Below are 24,648 nucleotides of genomic sequence, written 5' to 3'. Positions count from 1 at the left end.
GGTACATCACCACATTGTATTCAAATTGTCAGAATGCTAATGCTACGACTGTGATAGTATGAATAGTATGAGGTGGTACATTATTATGATTGTACATATTCCCATACCATAATGTATTTTGAATTCATCAAACTATAGAATGTAGAACTTAACTGTTGGTTCTATTAAAAATAATGATAATAATGATAATAAAATAGTGCAGGGTCTATGGCAAATACAACAAGGGAAATTGACTGATGTCATGTACATTTTACTAGTAGATCGTACTCTGTCATGATCTATATCGAGCTCTGTACTTTTAGTTCTAACCAGTAGTAGCGCTAGCTGTGATACGATACCGTGGACGACTATTTTACAGAACAGGACATCTAATTGTACATACGGGACTACGGCCAGTGCGTGCGCGATCAAAACTTGCCACTGCAGAGACAAAATCGAGTCCGGAATTCTCGTTAACGTGAAGGTCACGTGACCCTACATGCATACAGACGGCATCGCAAAACCAATATTTTCGGAAATTTGCTTCGACTTTGGGTGCAATTTTGATCACTTCGTTTATTTTTGAGCCAAAATGAGGCTGGTATCAAAATTTCCGCTAGAATCTCATCTATTCAAATAACTGATTAAAATAACCATAGGAGTTGTAGATGGGTCAGGATCCAGCAATGTATCAGTGCATGTCAAAATCAGATTCTATCGCAAGCAGCTTCTTATATCCATTGTATCTCCCTCAAAAAGTGTCAAATTCAGCTAAAAAAAGTATGGAATTAATCGTCTTTTATTGGACTGCAAGACTTACCCGGTCACGGCTCCGGAAACAGGTTCATGGCAACGTAACAACGGGCGATGTTGGGGATATACATTTTGCGTCGACAAAAAGCCTCGTCGCCAGACACATGCGCAGAATTCCTGCGCGTGGAATAAATTCGGTGGATTTGCTCATTAGCATACGACGCTGCGGACTGACTGAAGTGAGATTACTTGTGGTATGAATTGACAAATGGATTTGTTTGTGTTTCGAATTGCCATATGTAACTTTTTTTTTTCATGTTACACCCAGAATGGGTGTATTTATGAATGATTTGAATGAAATCAATAAATATCAATGGAAAAAAGTGTTGAGTTGGTTTATTTGCATTATGAGGATTTGTTTGAGTGTTTGTTGGTGTTTGTTTGTATTACGTAATGTATTAGCGGTGTGCAATGGCAGTTCGTTTATGCTAAAATCAACTAACGATTGACAAATTTTTTACGGCGTGTGGAAATTATTCGCTCATGCATAAAGCATGCCAAACCTATTCTGTGACAAAGAATAGTGGTATGGACGTTCTAGTTTATAAGACTGATGGAAGAAAATGACTGAAGTGAAAAATGAACAAAGACAAATAACATTTGGGAAAGGTACCTCCCTCGTATGTATTTTCTCTCGGTCTCTCTCTCGCCTAGCCCGCCTCACCGCTGATATTGGTTGACACACCCATACTATTTTTAGATCAACGCTGGTGTGAATTTTTCAAACACGTGCTCATACACTCTGAAGGCGTTTGCATTGCCACAGTAGCGCCACTATATTCCACGTACACACGTAAGCATGCACACGTATACACACAGACAAACAAATCACTACCACTATACAACCACCACACATACACAGTTTCTACATAATTATTGTATTATTATACTCCAAACAACACACACATACACACACACACACACACACACTCACAATAGCAAATCATACACGTCACATATCATGCAGCTCACAATACACACACACACACACACACACACACGCACACACACACACACACACACACACACACACACACACAGACGCATAACTTACCAGTCATACCTATCCCACCAAAGCTTAACACCGGAGGAACCACCCTGAGCCTGGGGCGACAATCCGTGTCGCAACAAATTTTTTGCCAACACGGATTGTCGCCTTCGAGGTCAAAAACTGGGAACTGCACGAGCGTCACGGATTGTCGCCAGGCGACAATCCTTGACGAGGGCGACAATCCGTGCCGCCAGCGCCCGTCACGGATTGTCGCCCCGAACAGGAGGCGACAATCCGTGTAGGGGCGACAATCCGTGTCGCAACACAAACAAACAAAACAAACAAAACAAAACGAACACGCAAAAGAACAACCAACGTTTAAGGGGGGTCCCGTCATTTTTGTCCTACCCCCCTCCTCCAGCAGTTAACTCTTTATGTGCCACGTTCGCACGTCCGACTCAGTCGACGGCATGCCAACTTCGCATATTCTGCTCAACAAACAAAGCCGACAAAACCGATCGATAAGTCGCTAATCCCTCGGTACAATGAAAGCGTTTCTCGCGCTTTTCTTCCTCACTCATACGGCTTGTATTCTATGTGGTGATTGACTATCAAGAGGTGTTGCCTTTTAGATTTGCGTGTACATTCTAAGTTTCTGTCACGGTTTTATGTGAAAAAGTCATGCCTTCACAGTAATGTAGCAAACTGGAGATTCAAAAGAAAATTTGAAAAAAGATTTGTCATACAATTTATTTCGAGGCAAAGTTTGACTTTCCTCTAAACTTTGCTCACTATTCTGTCCAGCTTAATAACAGAAATTTGTAGAAGTTATGCGCATTGGAATAACAGCATTCTTTCTCAAAGCGTGTCTACCTTCATGTCCCAGAAGAACGTGGCACGCAGGGGGTTGCCACCATGGCACATGAAGAGTTAAGAGAGTTTATATTACAACAACAACAACAAGAAAAACTATATAAAAATACTCCTACAAAAAGAAATGTAATATAATTAAGGCCATCGTTATCACCCCTATAACATAAAAGTAAGGGTATGGCACTTAAATGTCTGCCATTTTGAAATTAGATTATTTTAGTGTTTTTTTTTTTCAAAAAAAATCCCGGAGGGCTCCTACTCTTATATTCTTTAATAGTCCTCAAGGAATCCTTGTGCTAAATTTGATGCTTTTATCCGCCTTGTAACGGTGATTTCACTAAACGACCTGACTATATAACGTTTTACAAACGCTATCCAAAGTTTATATGGACAAATAAGTTTTGACGCCATCTTGGCTTTGAATGATATTAAGAGGTTTTAAAAAAAATGTGATTTCCTTCGCCATGTCTTCTGATCAAAGATCTGTACGTGTTTGATGACAAGGGGAGAACTACATATTATGTACTTCGTTCAAGTAATCGATGTGAGGAACATTTCATAATCATAATTATTGTCACACTACTTTGCTCTTGACAAATATTCAAAAGGCAGTACATGTATTTAAATGCCAACTTCAAAGCAATAAGAACATTGAATTAGTATTTACTTGATTTGCTTTTTTTAATGTCAGTAGAATAGACAGGAATACAATGACAAGATCTGCTATCATGCCAAATAATGTTTCAAATATATTGACACACATAAACCTTTGTTCATGTCTGTAGGACGATTCACAACACACTGATTACGGAATTCCCTGATGTTTCGCGCTGCGTGAATTTGAAGAAACTGTAAGTCCTTCCCGTGTACATGTGATTGTTTGTAAAAGTCGCTAACGTAATCTGAAAAGAAGGCAATATTGATGTGTGCAAATTGTACAGTTTGTGAATGCTGTCTGTGACTGGTATAAGACAATCATCGCTAGGAAGTATTGGTGGTCGGTCACGTTTACGCAAGAAGCTTGCCAATGTATACGCCAAATAATCTATGGTCATGTACAACTATGCATAACCGCATTCCGACCTGATGTACACATGTTAGGCTATTAAAGTATGGTGAACGAGAAGAAATAAATAAGGTTATTTATACATTTCTAGAGTAAATCTCTAGGAATATGAAAAATTAACTTTCAGAAGTTAAAAACGTCTCTAGAACGATTGAGAGATGGTGGTTTGAGACCCTTTTTTAGACCACCTGAACCCGATCTGACGGTATGTGAAGCTTTGATAACCAAAATTATGACGCCACGAGATGAACGAATCAGCCTTGCGCTGATGCGCTGTGCTAATCGCTACATCCACACAGTGGGCTCAGTCTATGGAAGGCCGTTGCGGACATAATTCGTTTGGGCCATGTGCATGGAAATGGGCATACGTTTGCAACTGCATTTTAATAGCAAACGTTTGCTAATTGACCAACCAGCGAGTGTTGTTTGGCAAACATATGCCGTTTTATACGTATGCGCAGAATGCCAGTAAATTGATTTTCAAGGCAACCAATGAAAATAGCTATTAGAACCAGCTGATCAGCTCAGTGCCGCTCAGTACTGCTCAGATCAGCCCAATATGGCCAATATGATTCAAGTTCAAAAGTTTCCAATAAAAACATCTTCAGCTCATTGCTCTAACCATGCTCCTAACTAGGAACTAACAAGGTACGGTGTGAGATTTCCACATACACATATACGTACACTTAGTACCTCCTTGCTCAGATCGGGCGTGAGTACGTACCGTGGCCACACACACCCTACATACACACATATACAGCTGCATATTAAACGAAGTACCTGATTGGTCGATCATTTGCATACATATGTGCAGTAAATTAACGTACGTATGGAATGGGGCATACATATAATAGATAACATGCAAACGTTTCCTAAACACCGTACACACGTTTGCCAAACAGCACTCGCTGATTGGTCAATTAGCAAACGTTTGCTAAAGGCAGTTGCATACGTATGCCCCAAACGAATTATGTCCACAAGGGCCTTCCATATCCATCGCCTCTCTCTCGCTTCTTCTACCTCTCCGACTTTGCCAGGAGTGTCACTGTCACTATCAGTGTCATTGTCATTGTCATCACTCAATTCACTCTCGATGTCAAACTCAAATTCTTTTCGTAAAGTATAAGTAAAATTGAACGTTTTAATATCTCAGCCGAGAAAGCAGATGCGACTAAAGACAGACCAGATATTGCACCAGCTTACCAAGAAATACGTGCTTTATGAATGGCGGCCTCGATGACCCACTGCACTCATAGAGGGTTTGTTCATTTCATGACATCGTATTTTAGGGCTCGAAAAAGACGGCTGCTCCGGAGCGAAAATCGGCGAAGTAAATGAGTCAGTTTTAACTCGCGATTTCTCAGTGGCGCGAATGTTTTTTAATAAGTCACATTAAAAATCGGTTTTAGGAGACATTTCCCTCTGCCTTAACACCTTCTTTTATATGATTTTCTTGATGTTAATGTCTCGTTCACCATACTTTAATGCATTTCAGGTCGACCCACGTTGCACGACCATGCTCTTTGAAACAATGAAAAGTTCATTACAAGTCCAATCCTAAACGTATTCTTTTAAGATTTGATAGGGTGTTCATGTGTTTAATGTGCCATCTATTTTTCTGTAAATTTGTTTCATATAATATAACCTGCTGCAACAAAAGGATATGAAAGTCGGCGGACGACAATTTTCTTAAAATGACATGATATTCTTCCCTTACTCTTCTACTGTAATTTCATATATAACACGACTAACAAAAGTACTCAGTTGCAGTACTCGACATGTCGAGTGGTTTTGGAAATCAGCGTTTCGAGAAAACCGCCTTCAAAGTTTTCCTTTAGACGCTATCATAATCAAGGGGAGGCAAGACAGTTTTCACAGCTTGAAAATAGAAGGTATGATCCTAGCAACCTCTGCGGTGTTCATTCAAGCTTAGCGCCAGCAGTCTACCAATGACCAATCAGTAATCAGGATGCCAAGCACTGACCAATAAGATCACTCCCTTGTTGCCAGGGCGGAGTCTAGCTGGAACGCTAAATCCAAATCTTCGGACACGTTTCTGTTCTGTTGAAAGTCAGAAAAATCCTGGCCAAGAAAAACATTGTTTTCCTGTATTTCCTGTGATCATTTAGCTTCGAAATTTCGGCAGATGACAGATGATACATTAGATTACAAAGTTATGCCCAAAACACAAATCCGATCGATTGATTTCTCTCGGCTGGGCGGTCAGCGACTTTAGGATTCTTTTGTTGATATATATATATATATATATATATATATATATATAATATATATATATATATATATATATATATGTATATATATATACATATATATATTGTACTAAATTGGTATATTTTCTCTCCACAGGGATCTGACTAGGAATAAAATTGCATTTGATATATACTCCTACAAGAGAATATCGTTACCCGGTTCTGTCACTCACGTGTAAGCGCTTTTAATTTTTTCTCATTAAGAACTTTCGCCTTTACTTATGTTACCAACGTAATCATTTGTGTGTGTTTTTTTTTTTTAATACAACACTTATACCCACCACGTTTCTAGTGATATATACACGATAGTTGCAATTTCCTGTATGCAATTTTTGTTTTTCTAAAAACTAGTACACCTAAAGCCATTGGAATGAAAATACCACGGACATTTTGATTATGAATTCTTTTTAAAGATGTTGAAATGTATAACTTAGAGTTACATTCATCTTAAACTCCCTACAAGTGCAAACATAACGTTTTCTTTCCATCGTGACAAAAGAAAACCACGTTAAAGGACTTGAGAGCTTTCAACGATTGGTAAATCTTGCTTACTTTTCACCTCAGGATAGGATTTTTCTATCTATTTGACATTATTTTCTGCCATCATTCGGGGACGGACTTGTATAAGAAATGAGCTTTGGCTGAATCGCAATTACCCTGCGGAAAAAAACCAAGAAAATGGAGCCGCATTTGACATGTTATTGTTTCGTTCCACAGTATGTATTTTCGCAATGATGTTTGTATGACCATACGTTTGCTTGAATGTCCTTAACCTAGGAGTCTGATGGAAAACAATATAGAGATGATTCCGGTCGATTTCTTTTCAGGAACAAACATACAGTACCTGTAAGTTGACGGTATATAATCCATTACATCTGTTTGAATAAAAATGCTATTTCATATTGGACAGCAGCAGCAGTAATGATAATAATAGTGATGATATTCATGGTGATTACAGCAACAACAACAGTAATAATGAGTATATCAATGATGACAATACTGATAATAATAATGATATAGATAATCATAATAACAATAAACAGTACAAAATATATTGTAATAATAAGGGTAATTATGATGTCATCGTTATCATTGTTGTTGTGATTGTTTTTGTTTGGTGATAACCTTTGTCAATAAATTGACAATTACTCAATATATATACCAAGTTAAATAGTTTCAAGACGCTTCGGTTCACTGGAAAAAAGGAAACAATGCTCTCCTCATTTTGAAAACAATGCCCTATTCCTCAATGTAATACATATTTTAGAACACTTTTATACCAAGTTACATTAGCGCGAATAGACATACACATATCTATCAAACATCTCCATACTTGGGCATGAAAGTAATTAACACACTTCAATTCTACTTTATTCTGTCATAACATATATCAATACTGGCATGAAATTAATGTAAATGAAGGGCCTACTTTCAAAAAGTTATGTCCGATTAAAACACACACACACACACACAATACTTCAATATATGTGACCCTGCACCTCAAAACAAACAAAAAGTCGCCGGACATGAATTTTTAGTGAAGACCATATTCTGAAAGAGCAGACTTTAAGCTTTAAAATGATGTATAATTCAAATGAAATGGACTCTTCTAACCTATCTAAATATTGGAAAGAAAGCACAAACTCAGGAAAAGTGTGAACTGAGAAAAGAGGCTCTGAAGTACAGTGTTTATTCAAGCGCTTAATCTTTACCAAACCGAGCTGGCTTAGCAATGAATGGGACAAAAAACAGGAAGTAAACCACCAGAGTAACAACAATGAAGAGATTATCAGATTAAACTGAAATTAAGCATGCCTCATTAACACAATCTGTCCATAATCAATGCAAACTTTCAAAGCAGTAGCACCATTTCTTCAAAAGTTATTAGAGTTCAAAGTGAAGAGTGTGGCAAGGTTTTTCAGAAATGAAAAAGGGATTCTAAAGACACACCTAATCACACTATTCTACCAAAAATGTGCGATATAAACTGCTAAAAAAAACACACACTTTCCTGCCCGTTTTATGATACCAAATTAAAACATAATGTAAAAGAAGACCCGCTCTTTCAGAAAATATGAAAAAGTCAAGTTCGGCTAGGTTGACCCATTTAATTTTCAGTCCTCACACAAAATCAGTGTGTGCGACTTTATGTTCGTTTTGAGGTGCACGGTCACATATATAACTTTTGTTGCCGAAATTGGTTCTATTCCTTACGCATCATATCTTAACTCTCTTCTTGCAGAGGTCTAAGCATGAACCAGATCGGGACTTTCCCGTCGGACTCGCTGCGGAGAATGACCAGTCTAATATTCCTGTCTCTGGACGACAACAAGCTGACATCCGTGTCTCGACGCAACCTAGCTTCCCTCTCGGAGAGTCCTCTGCAACATTTGTAAGTTAGGGCACTTTGTCAATCCATTGCGATAAAAAAAAAAGATGAAAAGAAAAACAGAAATAAATTATATTGCATGTATTGTTGTTGTTTTCGTTTGTCTTTGTGTTTCATGTTTTGTTTTTCTTAACAACAAAAAACAAAAAGGAATCATCTATTTTAGCAAATACGCATCACATGGGTCGAGCCACCATTTTTTTCTTTTCTTTTTTTTTTTGTTGGCAGTATATTGAATACCTAATGTCTTACTGAAAATGCCTATTAAACCCTTTTTATTTTTTTTTTCTTCAGCTGTTTCCCCCGTAAGTGTCACCAAAAAGGTGCCATCAGGCCCCTTTTTCTGTTTCCTCAAAAAAAAAAAAAAAACACACACAAAACACATAGCGCTGGCTTAGGGCAGTACCCACCATTATAAGATTTCATTCCTCCCCCCTCCTACACCCTTCCCGGCTATCCGGTGAAAGCTCGATACTACGTTGGACATGACAGCCTAGTATCTAACAATTTTCCCCTTTTTTGTCATATATAATACGGTCATATTTGATAACCTGTGTTTGTTTTCACCGATGGAGGGCAACCTGTAAATTATGTGCGTTGTAACGTTGCGAAAAATCTTATTAAAGAATGGATACGGATACGGAATGGATTAAACAATATATTGCTTCCAGAAATTATATTGCGGTACTTGAGTTTGTACTTTGCGTTGTAGAAGGTAATGAAATTGATTGATCAGACTTGAATAATGCCTTATAATCATGAGTAGGTGAGTAAAATACAGAAAAAAAAACCAAATCAGTCATTACAGAGATGATGACTCATTAAGAGTAAAGAATTAAGACAAGGGAAATGATGAGCAGTTAGGAAAGAATAGTTTATATTAAAGATTCGGATTATGGCATCACTTTTACCATCACCATTACTCTTAGCATTCTTGACAAATTTTATATTCGTTCTTTCTTTTTTAGGCCCATATATAATGACTACATCATGCGGTAAAAATACAAAAGCTTACTATTACATTCCGTTTAATAGTTTTCCAGTTAATTTTATATACGACTGATAAATAGGGTAAAGAAACCAATTTCGAAGAAGAAGAAATGTCATAAGGACGTTGAAATAAATCTCCAATATAATCCATGGCTATAGTTAAAATCTTCCAGTAACTTTATCTATTCCTATCCTCTTCCGGCAGAAATCTAAGCAACAATGAAATATCATACTTGGCACCACGTGGATTTTCTAAATTGACGCATCTGAAGATTCTGTAAGTTGAAATAAACATAACAGATTATTTGGTCTACATTTCATATTTGATTTGTTCATAATTTTCACCGTAAGAATGTAATCAAATTTGAAGATTCGACTATTTTCGAACATTTGGGAAGGTCTTTGAACAGAATTAATTTCAAAGAAAAGGAAATTCATCGCATCAGTGTTCATAATCATAACCCTTTGTTTTGTATTGTTCCGTATAGCTAAAATCGTGTAGCACGCACAACGTGTGCTTGTTGAAAGTCACTTTGCTTCGTTTTGTCGAGAAATTTTACCAAAATTACTTTTAAACTGTGTTGAGAGAGAGAGAGAAAAAAAGGATAAGCATTGACATTGTTTTATTTCGTGAAAAGGGACACACAGACACACGCATATAATAATAATAATAATATATATATATATATATATATATATATATATATATATAAACCAACACAGTAGAATTGGGAATTATATTCGCAGTTGTCAAGTACAAAACTTATCCAGCGTTTGTATTTGTGACCGACAACAACAAAATGATCCGACGGTCACTGAGGTTGAGCCGAAAAAAAAAAATCGAGTTTGAAGTCAGATCATCAAAATAGATTACAACCTTTCAATTTCTGTTTTTGACATAATTTCGTATTCTGAAATGTGTTCGAAGATTTGGACTGAGCGCTGCATATAGTTTATGACATCCTGCTTACTGATTGGGCGTACGTGAGTAGACTGCTGGCAGTAAGCCTGAATGAACTTATAAGGAGGTTTTCTCGAAAATCTGATTTAAAAGACCACTGTCGTTCTTTTCAAAATTAATCATCGAAATCTATTCAACCAAGTGCTTTAATGAGTTTTGTTATTTGTTGAATTAGAGCAGAAGAATATGTATGGACATTCCATTTTTGTCGATCTGCCCCGACTTTCAGATAATTTGTTGTAACGGGTCACATTTAATCTGTTGTGTGTGTGTGTGTGTGTGTGTGTGTGTGTGTGTGTGTTTGTGTGTCTGATTAGGGTAGTTTTCATATAATCATTTTACGTTCTTCATGATCATATTAGGATTTTGTACTAATGAATAATAAGAACACAAAAGAGAACTGGTAGAAAGAAAATGATAACATTCCGAACACATGTAGAACTTCCTTTTATTGCACAACTGAATTATCCATGCCGGTAGTACTAGAATAGGTAAGTTTCAAACAAGATATGTCCTGCTTTGACCAAACATCCTATTTGATGATTTATGTTCGTATGTATATGTGTGTAGTTTCTTGTGTTTTTGTTTTTGTTTTTACCTTAATTGGATTGACCAAGTTATCAGTGCAGCAACTATGATTTATATTGTTTTACAGGGAGCTTCACCAGAACTCCATATCCGCAATCCAACCTGGCGTTTTTGACGGGATCAGTAACATATTACACATGTAAGCAGTTTAGTAGTTTAACAATTACGGTTCTAACATCTTTCGTAGTTATTGTTGCTAGCATAGAAGCGCTTATGGCAATTCAAGATAATAAAAAGCATGGAGGTGTATGTATATGTATAATATGCTCATTAATGATTAAATAAATGTATATATGTGACCCTGCACCTCAAAACAAACAAAAAGTCGCCAGACGTGAATTTTTAGTTAAGACCATATTCTGAAAGAGCAGACTTTAAGCTTTTAAATGATGTATAACTCAAATCAAATGGACTCTCCTAACCTATCTAAATATTGGAAAGAAAGCACAAACTCAGGAAAAGTGTGAACTGAGAAAACAGGCTCTGAAGTACAGTGTCTATTCAAGCGCTTAATCTTTACCAAACCGTGCTGGCTGTGCAATGAATGGGACAAAAAACAGGAAGTAAACCACCAGAGTAACAACAATGAAGGGATTATCAGATTAAACTGAAATTACGCATGCCTCATTAACACATTCTGTCCATAATTAATGCCAACTCTCAAAGCAGTAGCGCCATCCTTTCAAAAGTTATTAGAGTTGAAAGTGAAGAGTGTGGACAAGGTTTTTTAGAAATGAAAAAGGGATTCTAAAGACACACCAAATCACACTATTATACCAAAAACTGCTAAAAAAACACACTTTCCTGCCCGTTTTATGATACCAAATTTTAGCATCATGTAAAAAAAGACCCGCTCTTTTAGAAAATATGAAAAAAGTCAAGTTCGGCTAGGTTGGCCCATTTCACTTATTTTCATTCCTCACGCAAGATCAGTGTGTGCGACTTTATGTTCGTTTTGTGGTGGACGGTCATATATATATATATAGATATAGATATATATATATATATATGTGTGAAGAGTTTGTTTGTAAAAACCGATGTATAACCGAGATAGTTGCGATTGAAGGTCAAGAAAAATAAAGAGAATAATAAGGAAATTTTTGCTTCTTTTGACCATAACTTCAGAAATATACCTTTATATGTAGTGACCAATATATCATTTAAAAGGTATTATTTTGTACATTATGACATAAATCGTACTTCAAAATCTTCAAAAATGGACTTATCGGTTTTTGCAAACAAACTCTTCATATATATATATATATATATATATATATATATATACAATATGCATTCTGTTTACGAAAACGGAATATTATATGATGGAATATTGTGCTATTGTAGATAGAGACAATGATGTGTATATACGAGCCTTGTAATATCCTAGTAGATAGAAATACATTTGCTTTGTAATTTGCTTTATATTTGCAGCGATCTCAACAACAACCAGATACAGCACATCAATGCCAATGCGTTTACCAAGCTACCCAACTTGAGAACATTGTAAGCATAATGATATCATAACCTTATCACGAAAAGCATTATACAAATGTTTTCTCTTAATTTTTCATTTACATGATGTGCATGAACAAATAAACGCATATGAAAATGTAGCGTTGAGTCAACGCTCACATTCATTCCGATTTTATCAATCTAAAGGAATGTGCGATTTGTATGGTTACGGCATCATCATTTTTTTTTTTTTTTTTGGTGTGCGTGTGTACGTTTGTCGATGCGATCGACATCATTGCTTTCAGCAGATCAAATCATATCAAAAATAAAAAATGGGCAATCCGATTTTTCATTCAGGGATTTTTTTTTTCTATAACAACTGAATATCCATTTTTTTTTACTTCATCTTGGTTTGTAGTTTGTCTTTTTTGCTATGCATATTAAGCATTTTTCATATCATTTTCTTTTTATACATATTAACGTCAAACTTTTACATTCTTGAAAAGATACAAATCAAGAATGAAGAGTTCTCTTCCAAATGTTGCTAAGTTCATATTTTGTCAGTTTGGCCTTTTTGACAGAAACCTTTTAAAAATGAAACTCTTGAGAGAAAATGGGGAAATCAGGCAATGATAATAATTTCTTTTTCCAAAGGTCCTAAATCCATTTCTGTTTTGTTTTAAAAGGTGCTAAAATCAGCAGAATCCAAACCTGAGCGCTTGCTTGATAAGACTGTGACCCCCAGAGTCAAGCAAGGCTGGCTAGCAGCTTGTTGCCATTGTTGACGATTATTGGCCTTAAAGTGCAATCAATTTGCATACAATTTCTCTAGAGATGAGATGGACAAAAATAAGACACTTCTTTACAAATAACAAATATTTTATGGATAAATGACAACTTATAACTGAAAGAATATGTACTTGCTCTTCACAACCGTGCTTTTTTCCAAAAGTTGCTGATGGGTCAACAAAAAAAAAAAAGAATGCTTCATTGAAAATAGGATATTATTGCGTGCAAGATATTCCAAGCATGGGAATTAAAACAAAGCAAATATTTTCTTATCCTTACAACAACAGCAGCAACAACAACAACAACAGACATTGATCTTACTGATTTTACAACCTTTTGGAAAGGAAATCTTCAAGCATATTTTTTTTTGCTTTGCTTCTTTACCATCATTTTGACAGTTTCACGTTGATGTATTTTTTTTTTGTTTCCTTCGTTGTCTAGACGGCTGCATACACAAAAGACTGGGTTCGAGTTGACGACGATAAAATATAATGCCTTTCGTGACGTCGGACATCTTACCAGATTGTAAGGCCACCGTCGCAACTGGTATCTTCCAGCTACAACCTATCATGCTCTAGGCTCATAAAAATGACATAAAAGTATCAAAAGCAAATAAATTCACATTTCATCCCAGATTGAGAAGAAAATGTCGATTTTATAGGACAAGATTTTATGACGTGAACTGTTCCAAAGGTTCAAGTTACACATTTAACCGTTACTACTTTGATGATCATTTGCAGTTTTTTTTTTTTTTTTTCTAGTCCGCTTGTTAAGAATGTGTACCGTGAATCGTGGGTATAAATTGTGATTCCGGTATAATGACAAGGTGGGAAAGACGTCGATAACTCCATTAGAAAAAGCGTGTCCTGAATCAAAATGCCAGTTTACAGCGGTTAAAAGAAACAACTTCTTGGAGACGGGTACATTTTAAGTCTATTTTCCAAAAATCGGACAGAATAATTTTCATGAGTTTGCCGAATTCGTAATTTTCAGAACTTTGTGAATAACTGGTGCTTTGTGAAGAGCAGAAGAAGAAGAAATGTCCGGTAATATGATCCACTCTTCTATATAAAATCTGGAACTCTATGTTCTCGATTTAAAAAAATGAGATAGTCAATACAGAGAGTGCTGCAGAACTAGAATCTTTTTCATATAATGTGACCGTGCACCTCAAAACGAACATAGAGTCGAACACACTGATTTTGCGTGAGGACTGAAAATAAGTGAAATGGGTCAACTTAGCCGAACTTGACTTTTTCATATTTTCTGAAAGAGCAGGTCTTCTTTTACATTATGCTAAAATTTAGTATCATAAAACGGGCAGGAAAGTGATTAGGTGTGTCTTTAGAATCCCTTTTTCATATCTGAAAAACCTTGTCCACACTCTTCACTTTCAACTCTAATAACTTTTGAAAGGATAGTGCAACTGCTTTGAAAGTTGGCAATAATTATGGACAGAATGTGTTAATGGGGCATGTTTAATTTCAGTTTAATTTGACAATCCCTTCATGTTTATAGTTCATATGTGACCCTGCACCTCAAAACAAACAAAAAGTCGCCAGACATGAATTTTTAGTTAAGACCATATTCTGAAAGAGCAGACTTCAAGCTTTAAAGTGATGCATAACTCAAATCAAATGGAATCTCCTAACCTATCTAAATATTGGAAAGAAAGTACAAACTCAGGAAAAGTGTGAACTGAGAAAAGAGGCTCTGAAGTACAGTATCTATTCAAGCGCATATTCCAAACCGTGCTGGCTGTGCAATGAATGGGACAAAAAAAAAACAAAAACAAAAACAAAAAAAACAAACCAGGAAGAAAACCACCCGAGTAACAAAAATGAAGGGATTATCAGATTAAACTGAAATTAAGCATTAATGCCAACTTTCAAAGCAGTAGCAGTATCCTTTCAAAAGTTATTAGAGTTGCAAGTAAAGAGTGTGTACAAGGTTTTTCAGAAATGAAAAAGGGACTCTAAAGGCACACCTAATCACATTATGCTACCAAAAATGATCGAGATAAACTGCTAAAAAAAAAACACACACACACTTTCCCGCCCGTTTTATGGTCCCAAATTTTAGCATATTGTAAAAGAAGGCTTGCTCTTTCGGAAAATATGAAAAAAGTCAAGTTCGGCTAGTTTGACCCATTTCACTTATTTTCAGTCTTCACACAAAATCATTGTGTGCTACTTTTTGTTCGTTTTGTGATGCACGGTCACATATTACAAAAAAAAAAGGAAAAACAATAATATTTACTAGCCAGTCCATCCCAAATTTTTTCGCAAGCAATCAATTACATTTGAAACATAATGTAGTGATTGATATTAATGCATACATTTTTAAACACTGAATTGTCAAATAAATAATAATGGTATACTAGCATTGTTTGATATTTTCAATTGGTACTTTGGAATCATTCTGATTCAAATGGACTGAGTAGTTAATATGCAAACCTTGCAAATATATATATATATATATATATATATATATATATATATATGTATTTATACGTCCTATTTCAACTTTGGTTTAACATACCATTTAACGATATACAGGTTTGTAAGTGACAACAAACTTGCGTACTTCCCCCACGGTGTCCTTTCCATGGAATACTACGAACATCTGAATTATCTGTAAGTGTTTTCTAGTGTCATAGTATACGTACCTGACGTGTTGCATTACCATAAACGAAACTTCAACATTAAGTCATACATATATTTGTTAAAGGTCAATGTAAATATTCAATGTAGAAGAGTTCGTTTCCAAAACCTGTTCAAATCACTTAAAAAAGGTAATTTTTCACATGTGTTGACATAGGCGTGTGTGTTCTATGCTTTATCGATCACCATGCCCACAATCTGAAACTTCCTTTTTAATGAATTGAGAATTTCAATGTAGAATCATGAGAGATTCATAACATATTGATATAGGTTTGTTTCCAAAACCTGCTAAAGCCAGGAAGACAATCCCTTCCCCCAATGACCAATCAGCTAACAGCATCATGACTTATTCGTGACTGACCAGGGTGGAGCGGTATGCATATAATTATATTCAGCTCCCGATTCCGAATCCGATTCAGATTCATTATTGCCATTTAGGAAGTTCTTCTTGTTGGCATATGGGCATACACATAGGAATATCTGCATACATACATCCACACAAACATAAATAATAATACTTATGTACATGTACACATATAAATAAATAAAATTTCGTTATATACCCAATTATTCAAGCATAATTCATAATCACAATACGGCAAACACATACATTATTACAAATGTATTATGCATCGCAATTCATTATATTTACCGATCAACAACGCAACAAAAAAGTTAAGAAAACGTGAAGTTCGTCCTTTCCGAGGAAGTACATCTTTTACGTATAAACCTTTGCACCCCCCCCCTCCACACATGACCGCCCGCGTAGCTAGCCAGCTGGATCGAAAGGGGCCTCACCGTGCTACAGAGGTTGACTGACTAAAAGGGTGCTTCATTTAAGAAAAGAAACTGAACTGAATAATCATAATCACAAATCACTCCAGTCTGTCGTAAACCTGGATTTAGGCTTGTTTTGGGACCAATTATCCAGCTAGATTCTAATTTTTTTAGTGCTACTGTAGGCCTACGCAGGGCATGGTGTAGCAAAGCAAACCCACTGCCAGTCAGTGACAACCCATTGAATAGCCACATTATGTCATCATATTTGGTCATATGAACCTTCAAGATTATGAGGGAATCAGAAAACTGGGGCAGATTTTCCATAATTCTTTGATATGGCTTGAGTTATATTGGTCGATGGTTATCGCTGCAATTCCCTCTTTCACTCCAAGGTCATATGGTCATAATATTAGCTAATTATAATAACATGCAAAATATGAGGGAATCAAGACTTTCCATAATTCTTTGATGGCTTGGTAGATGGTAGAGATTTATTCCTGCTATGGGGGGGGGGGGAACTATACCATTAAAAAAAATAAATGGAACCATAACCCTGAATGTGAAGATTGATAAAGAAATACATATATTTATAATACATATCCAGGTGAAGTGGGTATACGTAAATAGAAATTCACCATGCAAGTAAAATGAAATATGTTGAACTTCTTACCTATAGTGTAACTGCCTTTTTAGTTACCGGTAATTGTCGCACTGAGCTGTGACACTTCAAAATAATTATTGTGATGTTCTTGTTGTTTTTTTCTCTGACATAATTCACAAATATGTCAAACTTAATATTACATTTCCAGATGTAGCCTCTATTCCAAATGCATAGAACTTCATAAACCTGAAATATGTAGGATTAGAGATCTAACGTCTAAGCACAATACAGAATACAAAATCATGATACAGTTTAGTGTCGCTTCCTAGCAAACTGCAGAATAAAATTTCTAAGCTGCATATTGATTTTACAGCCATTATGAGAGTCTAATAAATCGACAGTCAGGTGCCTAGAACCTATTGTTAGAGCTGCGTTTTCTTGATTCCCCGAACTTCTAACTCAGTGCTTGTGTAGTTAGAATCCAAAATCTAAGCATTTCAAGTGATTTGCAATCAGTATTCTACTTCAATCATAACCAATTTAGTTACTTCTGCATTCCATGCAAATTACCATGGATAAAATAGGTACGTAATGTTATGGGCAAGTTAGTCCTTGTCCGTACAGTGTGAGTGCGCGTTCTAACAAGGTGGGACTAAAAGCGCAGGCCTGCTGCGGACACGGCGATGTGACACGCAGCAACCGCTAAAAAAAAAAAAAAAAAAAAAAAAAAAAAAATGTTGTTCAGCGGCTCTCTGACCCAAGTTTACTCGAATGTCATTTGGTTATACTTCCAGTGAAACGAAACGAACATTTTAATGATTGCTTGAGGACCTAAATTTGATATAAATAGCAACATAACATAGTGTCTCAACTATGAAAAGTCACGCACATTTCCTATCCTTTCGTGAGGACACTTTTCATTCTACTAATGCAAGTATCGTATTTTTCATAGCTCTGACTTTGATCCTTTCTCTCTTCAAGGGAAAAACTCTAACGAGGTCACACTCTTGACCTACGTCATAAACACATCCCTATTTATCACCATAAGAGTTTTCTTAAAATGAAAAAAAAATGGTATAAAAAATTATTACACATTTGCCAAAAGCTTACATTACGTAATATTCGCCGCATTTTTTGTTTTGTGATGGTCAAGTTCAAAAGCCAGAAATTTGTATTTTTTTAAATCAATTTCGTAATACGCCGAGACATTTCATAGAAATTCATATTTATATATGAATACTCATTAGAATAGGGGTGATAGGGAATTTCATTGGCTGTAGTAGTCTTTACAGACAACAGCCATGGAAAGAATAAAATAGGAAATCGAAAGGAAACGTTTATGCAAAAGGTTTAAATACGTGGCACATACACACATTTACAAGTACTCCGAGGGATAATACATATATGACAAATGTGCATCACTGGATACATACAGCTGAAGGCAAACAAAAATAACACACACACGTTAGCGCACACACATACACACACACACACACACACACACACACACACACACACCGTTTGATCAGTCACACCATAACAACTAAGACTCTTCAGGAGAGTATCGTATCCTACGTCATGCAGTGACGTCATACAGGCACACCCCTGCACATGCGTTTAATAGTTATAGCACCCACGAACGTACAGACATACATGAACATTCGACGGTGTGCACTCTTTGACTCTAACACACACACATATCAGATAAAATGTTTGCTAATCGAACCATTTAGTTTTCAAGCAATTCATATGGATTCTGGCAGTCATGTTGAGTTCTTTGTGAAGATGCAGGACACAGCTTCAACATAATGTATTTTGCCAAGGTAACAGCACATTGAGGCCTATATTCCTAAATCGGATTAGACTTGAAGGTAGAACTATTTCTCCAGGTTTCAAGAGATTCAAATGAAATATGGATACACATGCTTAGTTTAATAACTAGCTATGCAAGACACATTTTTAAATGGTAAGTGAAATTGTGTTACCATGGTAACAACGCATTATAACCTTAAATCAAGCAAAATGTTTCCGGAGCGAGCAGCTTTCTCACACACATGAGAAACAACAACAAACAAACAAAACATTGTGTAAAGCTGTACAAGTCACACTTTCCGACAATTCTGGAAAACACAATGCAACGATAGCTGTGCATTATGTCTTGAAAATCAACCAAAAGACAGATCTTACTTTTTTGTTGTTGTTTTGCTATTATGCTACTGTGATAACGGCACATCCGTTACTGTTTATCATTCTCGGTGGTTTGCTATTAAAAACAGAAACGTTAAAAAGCAGGGATACTAATTACTTTCAGTTGTTGTTTTTTTTTTCTCGTTCAATCAGTCATCTCACTGTAGCAGTAATACACTCGGTAAAATGAATTTATACTAAGCTGAAGCATTTGAAGAGTTTGTTTGCAAAAACCGATAGGTCCATATTTGCCAAATGGAGATGTTTGCGATTAAAGGTCAAGAAAAATAAAGAGAATAATAAGAGAATTTTTGCTTCTTTTGACCATAACTTCAAAAAATGTACCTTTATATGTACTGACCAATATATCATTTAAAAGATATTATTTTGTACGTTATGACAGACACCGTACTTCAAAATCTTCAAACATGAACTTATCGGTTTTTTTGCGAACAAACTCTTCATTTCTTAAGTATAAATAAACCAAAATTATCCACTATTCCTATAATGTATGGTACGATTTTAGTATCCTGAGTCCGTGGTAATTTGACCTCAAATGGACCTAATTATCCACATTTAATCATTATTTTCATCTACATGTCATTATACACCCCTGTACCAAGTTTGGTTTAGAGATTCTTAAGATATTACCCCCCCCCCCCCTCCCCCCCCCCCCCCCAAAAAAAAAAAATAAATAAATAAATAAAAAAGTCAACCTTATCAGATTATTAGAAGATGTACATGTACAGTGGAAACATTGTTATAATTGTTAACTTTGTTCTGTCTTGAAGTATGTTTTGATACGTTTTTCATTTTACCCAACAACAGACACATTGACCACAACCTCATAAGAAACATAACCCTATTTGCTGTCGATGCTTTCGGAGGGATTTCAGATGACCTCTACCGGAAGAGATCTAACAGTCACGTGCCTTTTAGCACTCTTCCAAATCTTCAAGAGCTGTAAGTGATCCAAAAAGCTATCGTGTAATTTCCGTATTTCTCCTCTCTTTTTTTTTTCAATTGCGTGATCGTAAATTTCGACTAAAATCAGATCATCGATGCCTGTTAGGGCATCGATCCAGACTAATTATGATTAGTCTGGTTAGCGTTTTGTTGGAGGTCAATTGTATGAAAAAGCAATAACAATGAGGATAATGATGATAACAATAGTAAAAATCATAATAATGAAATTTTAAACTGTTGCTATGGCGTCATTTGTGATTCAATGGAAACGCTAGAACAGTATAACATAAAACCCCAGATATCAATCTTGGGGCTAATCAAAAGCAATTTCATCTTCATTCTGTACGCCGGAGCTATTTTAGTTGATGTGGTTCTTTATACCATTCCTGTGTATGTCCTATTGTTGTATTATGCTGTCGAAATAATTATCATACTTTCTTTTTTTGGTTGTTGATTAATTTGATCAATGGAAGGTGCACTTTTGATTAAACCTCCATAATGTTATGTTGGCTCTTTGGACTACTACCATCTGTTACCAGTGGTGTTATTTGTGTACTTATTTTAATTATTTTTGTCCGTTAAAATAGGCAAATTGATATTGTATAGTAAAAATTATTAATTCTTATAACTCAGCAACTACACATTCCTTTATTGCTTTTGTGAACACAAAATGGATAGTATTTTTAATCAATCAATCAATCAATCAGAGATTTGATCTGCAAAAGGAAATAAATAGATACTTTTTGAAATAGTGATGTTCTTTTCGAACAGTACAGCTAGTAGAGATCAATGGAAAACATGATAATAACAGGTGAATAATGAAAGGTCTCAAATATCTGCCCAACTGAAAGAACACTTGGTCAAAATCCTATAGAACATTCATAACGATAAATGACAGCAGTTGTGGCTTTGAAATCATTACATAATTGATGATGTTTGCAGTGCTTGTCTTTATAAATGAAAAAAAAAATGAAAATTGTACCTCCTTTTGGTTGTGTCTCATTTTTTTTCACTATCCACTTTCAGATATCTCGGGAATAACTTCATCTCAGGTATAAATAAAGGAGATTTGTGCCAGTTGCGGTCACTTACCCATCTTTATCTCGAAAACCAACACAACGCCTTGGACGATGATACGCTGCATTCACATGCATTTGACTGTCTTCCTCAATTGCAATATTTGTGAGCATGAATCAATATTATACATTTGTTTATAATGTCACAGAGATGTATTTCACAAACGTTAGTATAATATGTGACCGTGCACCTCAAAACGAACATAAAGTTGCACACACTGATTTTGCGTGAGGACTGAAAATAAGTGAAATGGGTCAACCTAGCCGAACTTGACTTTTTCATTCATCTGAAAGAGCGGGTCTTCTTTTAAATTATGCTAAAATTTGGTATCATAAAACGGGCAGGAAAGTGTGTGTTTTTTCAAGCAGTTTATTTCGAACATTTTTGGTAGAATAGTTTGATTAGGTGTGTCTTTAGAATCCCTTTTTCATTTCTGAAAAACCTTGTCCACACTCTTCTCTTTCAACTCTAATAACTTTTGAAAGGATAGTGCTACTGCTTTGAAAGTTGGCATTGATTATGGACAGAATGTGTTGATGAGGCATGCTTCATTTCAGTTTTATCTAATAATCCTTTCATTGTTGTTACTCTGGTGGTTTACTTCCTGTTTTTTTTTTTTTTTTGTCCCATTCATGGCACAGCCAGCACGGTATGGTACAGATTAAGCGCTTGACTAGACACTGTACTTCAGAGCCTCTTTTCTCAGTTCACACTTTTCCTGAGTTTGTGCTTTCTTTCTAATATTTAGGTAGGTTAGGAGAGTCCATTTGGTTTGAGTTATACATCATTTTAAAGCTTAAAGTCTGCTCTTTCAGAATATGGTCTCAACTAAAAATTCATGTCTGGCGACTTTTTGTTTGTTTTGAGGTGCAGGGTCATATATATATATGTATATATATATATATATATATATATATATATATATACATATATATATATACATATATATACATATATACATATATATATAACCCTGCACCACAATTTTTAGTTAAGACCATAATTATTATTCTGAAAGAGCAGACTTTAAGCTTTAAAATGATGTGTAACTCAAAGCAAATGGACTCTCCTACCCTATATAAATATTGGGAAAAAAAGCACAAACTCAGGGAAAGTGTGAACTGAGAAAAGAGGCCCTGAAGTACATTGTCTATTCAGGCGATTAATCTTTACCAAACCGTGCTGGCTGTGGGATAAATGGAACAAAAAAAAACAACCAACAACAACAATAACAACAGGAAGTAAACCACCCGAGTAACAATAATGTAGGGACTATTAAATTAAACTAAAATTAAGCATGCCTCATTAACACATTCTGTCGAAATTAATGCAAACTTTCAAATCAGTAACACTATCCTTTCAAAAGTTATTAGAGTTGAAAGTGTAGAGTGTATACAAGGTTTTTTTTTCAGAAATGAAAAAGGGACACTAAAGACACAACTAACCACATTTTCGACCAAAAATAATCGAGATAAACTGCTTTAAAAAAAAAACTGTCCCGCCCGTTTTATCACCCCAAATTTTAGCATAATGTCAAAGAAGACTTGCTCTTCCAGAAAATATGAAAAAGTCAAGATCGTCTAGGTTGACCGATTTCACTTATTTTCAGTCTTCTCGCAAAATCAGTGTGTGCGACTTTTTGTTCGTTTGTGATGCACGGTCATATATATATATATATGAGTATCTGAATATAAGAACGACCCAAGTCCATGGAAGACCATTTCGAGTAAACTTACAAAAAACCTTCATATCTTCTTTTTTCTTAATTTGTCCAATACTATTCTTTTTCACTTTGATGGGAAGGCAACATTGTATAACCTGATTATCAAAAACATACAACATTATGAAAATTGACATTTACATTAATTGTGGAGAGGGCATTTTGTGTGATGGACTTGCTATGGGTCGTTCTTTGAATCATATACATGATATTCTGCTGTAGAGGATGAGAGAAAGATGAGAGAGGGCGCTATAATATGAATGTAAGAATGACCCAAGTTACTCATTCTTATATTTATATAAAATTTAAATCATTCATTTTAGGCACTTCCGGGGGTACTTAGGATTTATCATTAATACACAAGATGAGTCCATGCATAAGCTACAATTTCTCCTGTCAAACTGAATTTGGCCAAAACTTGGACTTGATCGTTGTTATATTCAGGTCTTCATATATTATATATATATACATACATATGTGACCGTGCACCTCAAAACGAACATAAAGTCGCACACACTGATTTTGCGTGAGGACTGAAAATAAGTGAAATGGGTCAACCTATTCGAACTTGACTTGTTCATATTTTCGGAAAGAGCGGGTCTTCTTTTACATTATGCTAAAATTTGGTATCATAAAACGGGCAGGAAAATGTGTTTTTTAAGCAGTTTATCTCGAACATTTTTGGTAGAATAGTGTGATTAGGTGTGTCTTTAGAATATCTTTAGAATTTCTGAAAAACCTTGTCCACACTCTTCTCTTTCAATTCTAATAACTTTTGAAAGGATAAAGCTACTGCTTCGAAAGTTAGAATTAATTATGGACAGAATGTGTTAATGAGGTATGCTTAATTTCGGTTTAATCTGATAATCCATTCATTGTTGTTACTCTGGTGATTTACTTCCTGTTTTTGTCCCATTCATCGCACAGCCAGCACGGTTTGGTAAATATTAAGCGCTTGAATAGACACTGTACTACAGAGCCTCTTTTCTCAGTTCACATCTTTCCTGAGTTTGTGCTTTCTTTCCAATATTTAGATAGGTTAGGAGAGTCCATTTGATTTGAGTTATGCATCATTTTAAAGCTTAAAAGTGTGCTTTTTCAGAATATGGTCTTAACTAAAAATTCATGTCTAGCGACTTTTTGTTTGTTTTGAGGTGCAGGGTCACATATATACATAATATGTGACACTGCACCTCAAAACAAACAAAAAGTCGCCAGACATGAATTTTTAGTTAAGACCATATTCTGAAAGAGCAGACTTCATGCTTTAAAATGATGTATAACTCAAATCAAATGGACTCTCCTAACCTATCTAAATATTGGAACGAAAGCACAAACTCAGGAAAAGTGTGGACTGAGAAAAGAGGCTCTGAAGTACAGTGTTTATTCAAGCGCTTAATCTTTACCAAACCGTGCTGGCTGTGCGATGAATGGGACAAAAACAGGAAGTAAACCACCAAAGTAACAACAATGAAGGGATCATCAGATTAAAC

General features: G+C 35.5%; 1 protein-coding gene across 1 annotated transcript in view; it reads left to right on the top strand.

Moving 5' to 3' along the window:
• Positions 1–4,946: 4,946 nt before the first annotated feature.
• The window catches only part of LOC139737897 (uncharacterized), a gene marked incomplete at its 3' end in the record, with an annotated part of 76,110 nt that continues 56,408 nt past the window's right edge, over positions 4,947–24,648 (top strand). Inside the window, exons 1-5 of the mRNA XM_071648565.1 lie at positions 4,947–4,981; positions 6,770–6,838; positions 8,235–8,384; positions 9,577–9,648; positions 10,988–11,059. Of these exons, the coding sequence (XP_071504666.1) occupies positions 4,947–4,981; positions 6,770–6,838; positions 8,235–8,384; positions 9,577–9,648; positions 10,988–11,059 (398 nt within the window). The remainder of the gene's footprint in view (positions 4,982–6,769; positions 6,839–8,234; positions 8,385–9,576; positions 9,649–10,987; positions 11,060–24,648) is intronic.

Source organism: Diadema antillarum, unplaced genomic scaffold (genome assembly GCF_040938485.1).
Source record: "Diadema antillarum isolate AM-2024a unplaced genomic scaffold, OU_Dant_1.0 seq00000713_RagTag, whole genome shotgun sequence".
NCBI lineage: Eukaryota > Metazoa > Echinodermata > Echinoidea > Diadematoida > Diadematidae > Diadema > Diadema antillarum.
The sequence above is the reverse complement of the archived record's forward strand: the minus strand, read 5'-3'. Positions and strand labels throughout refer to the sequence as shown.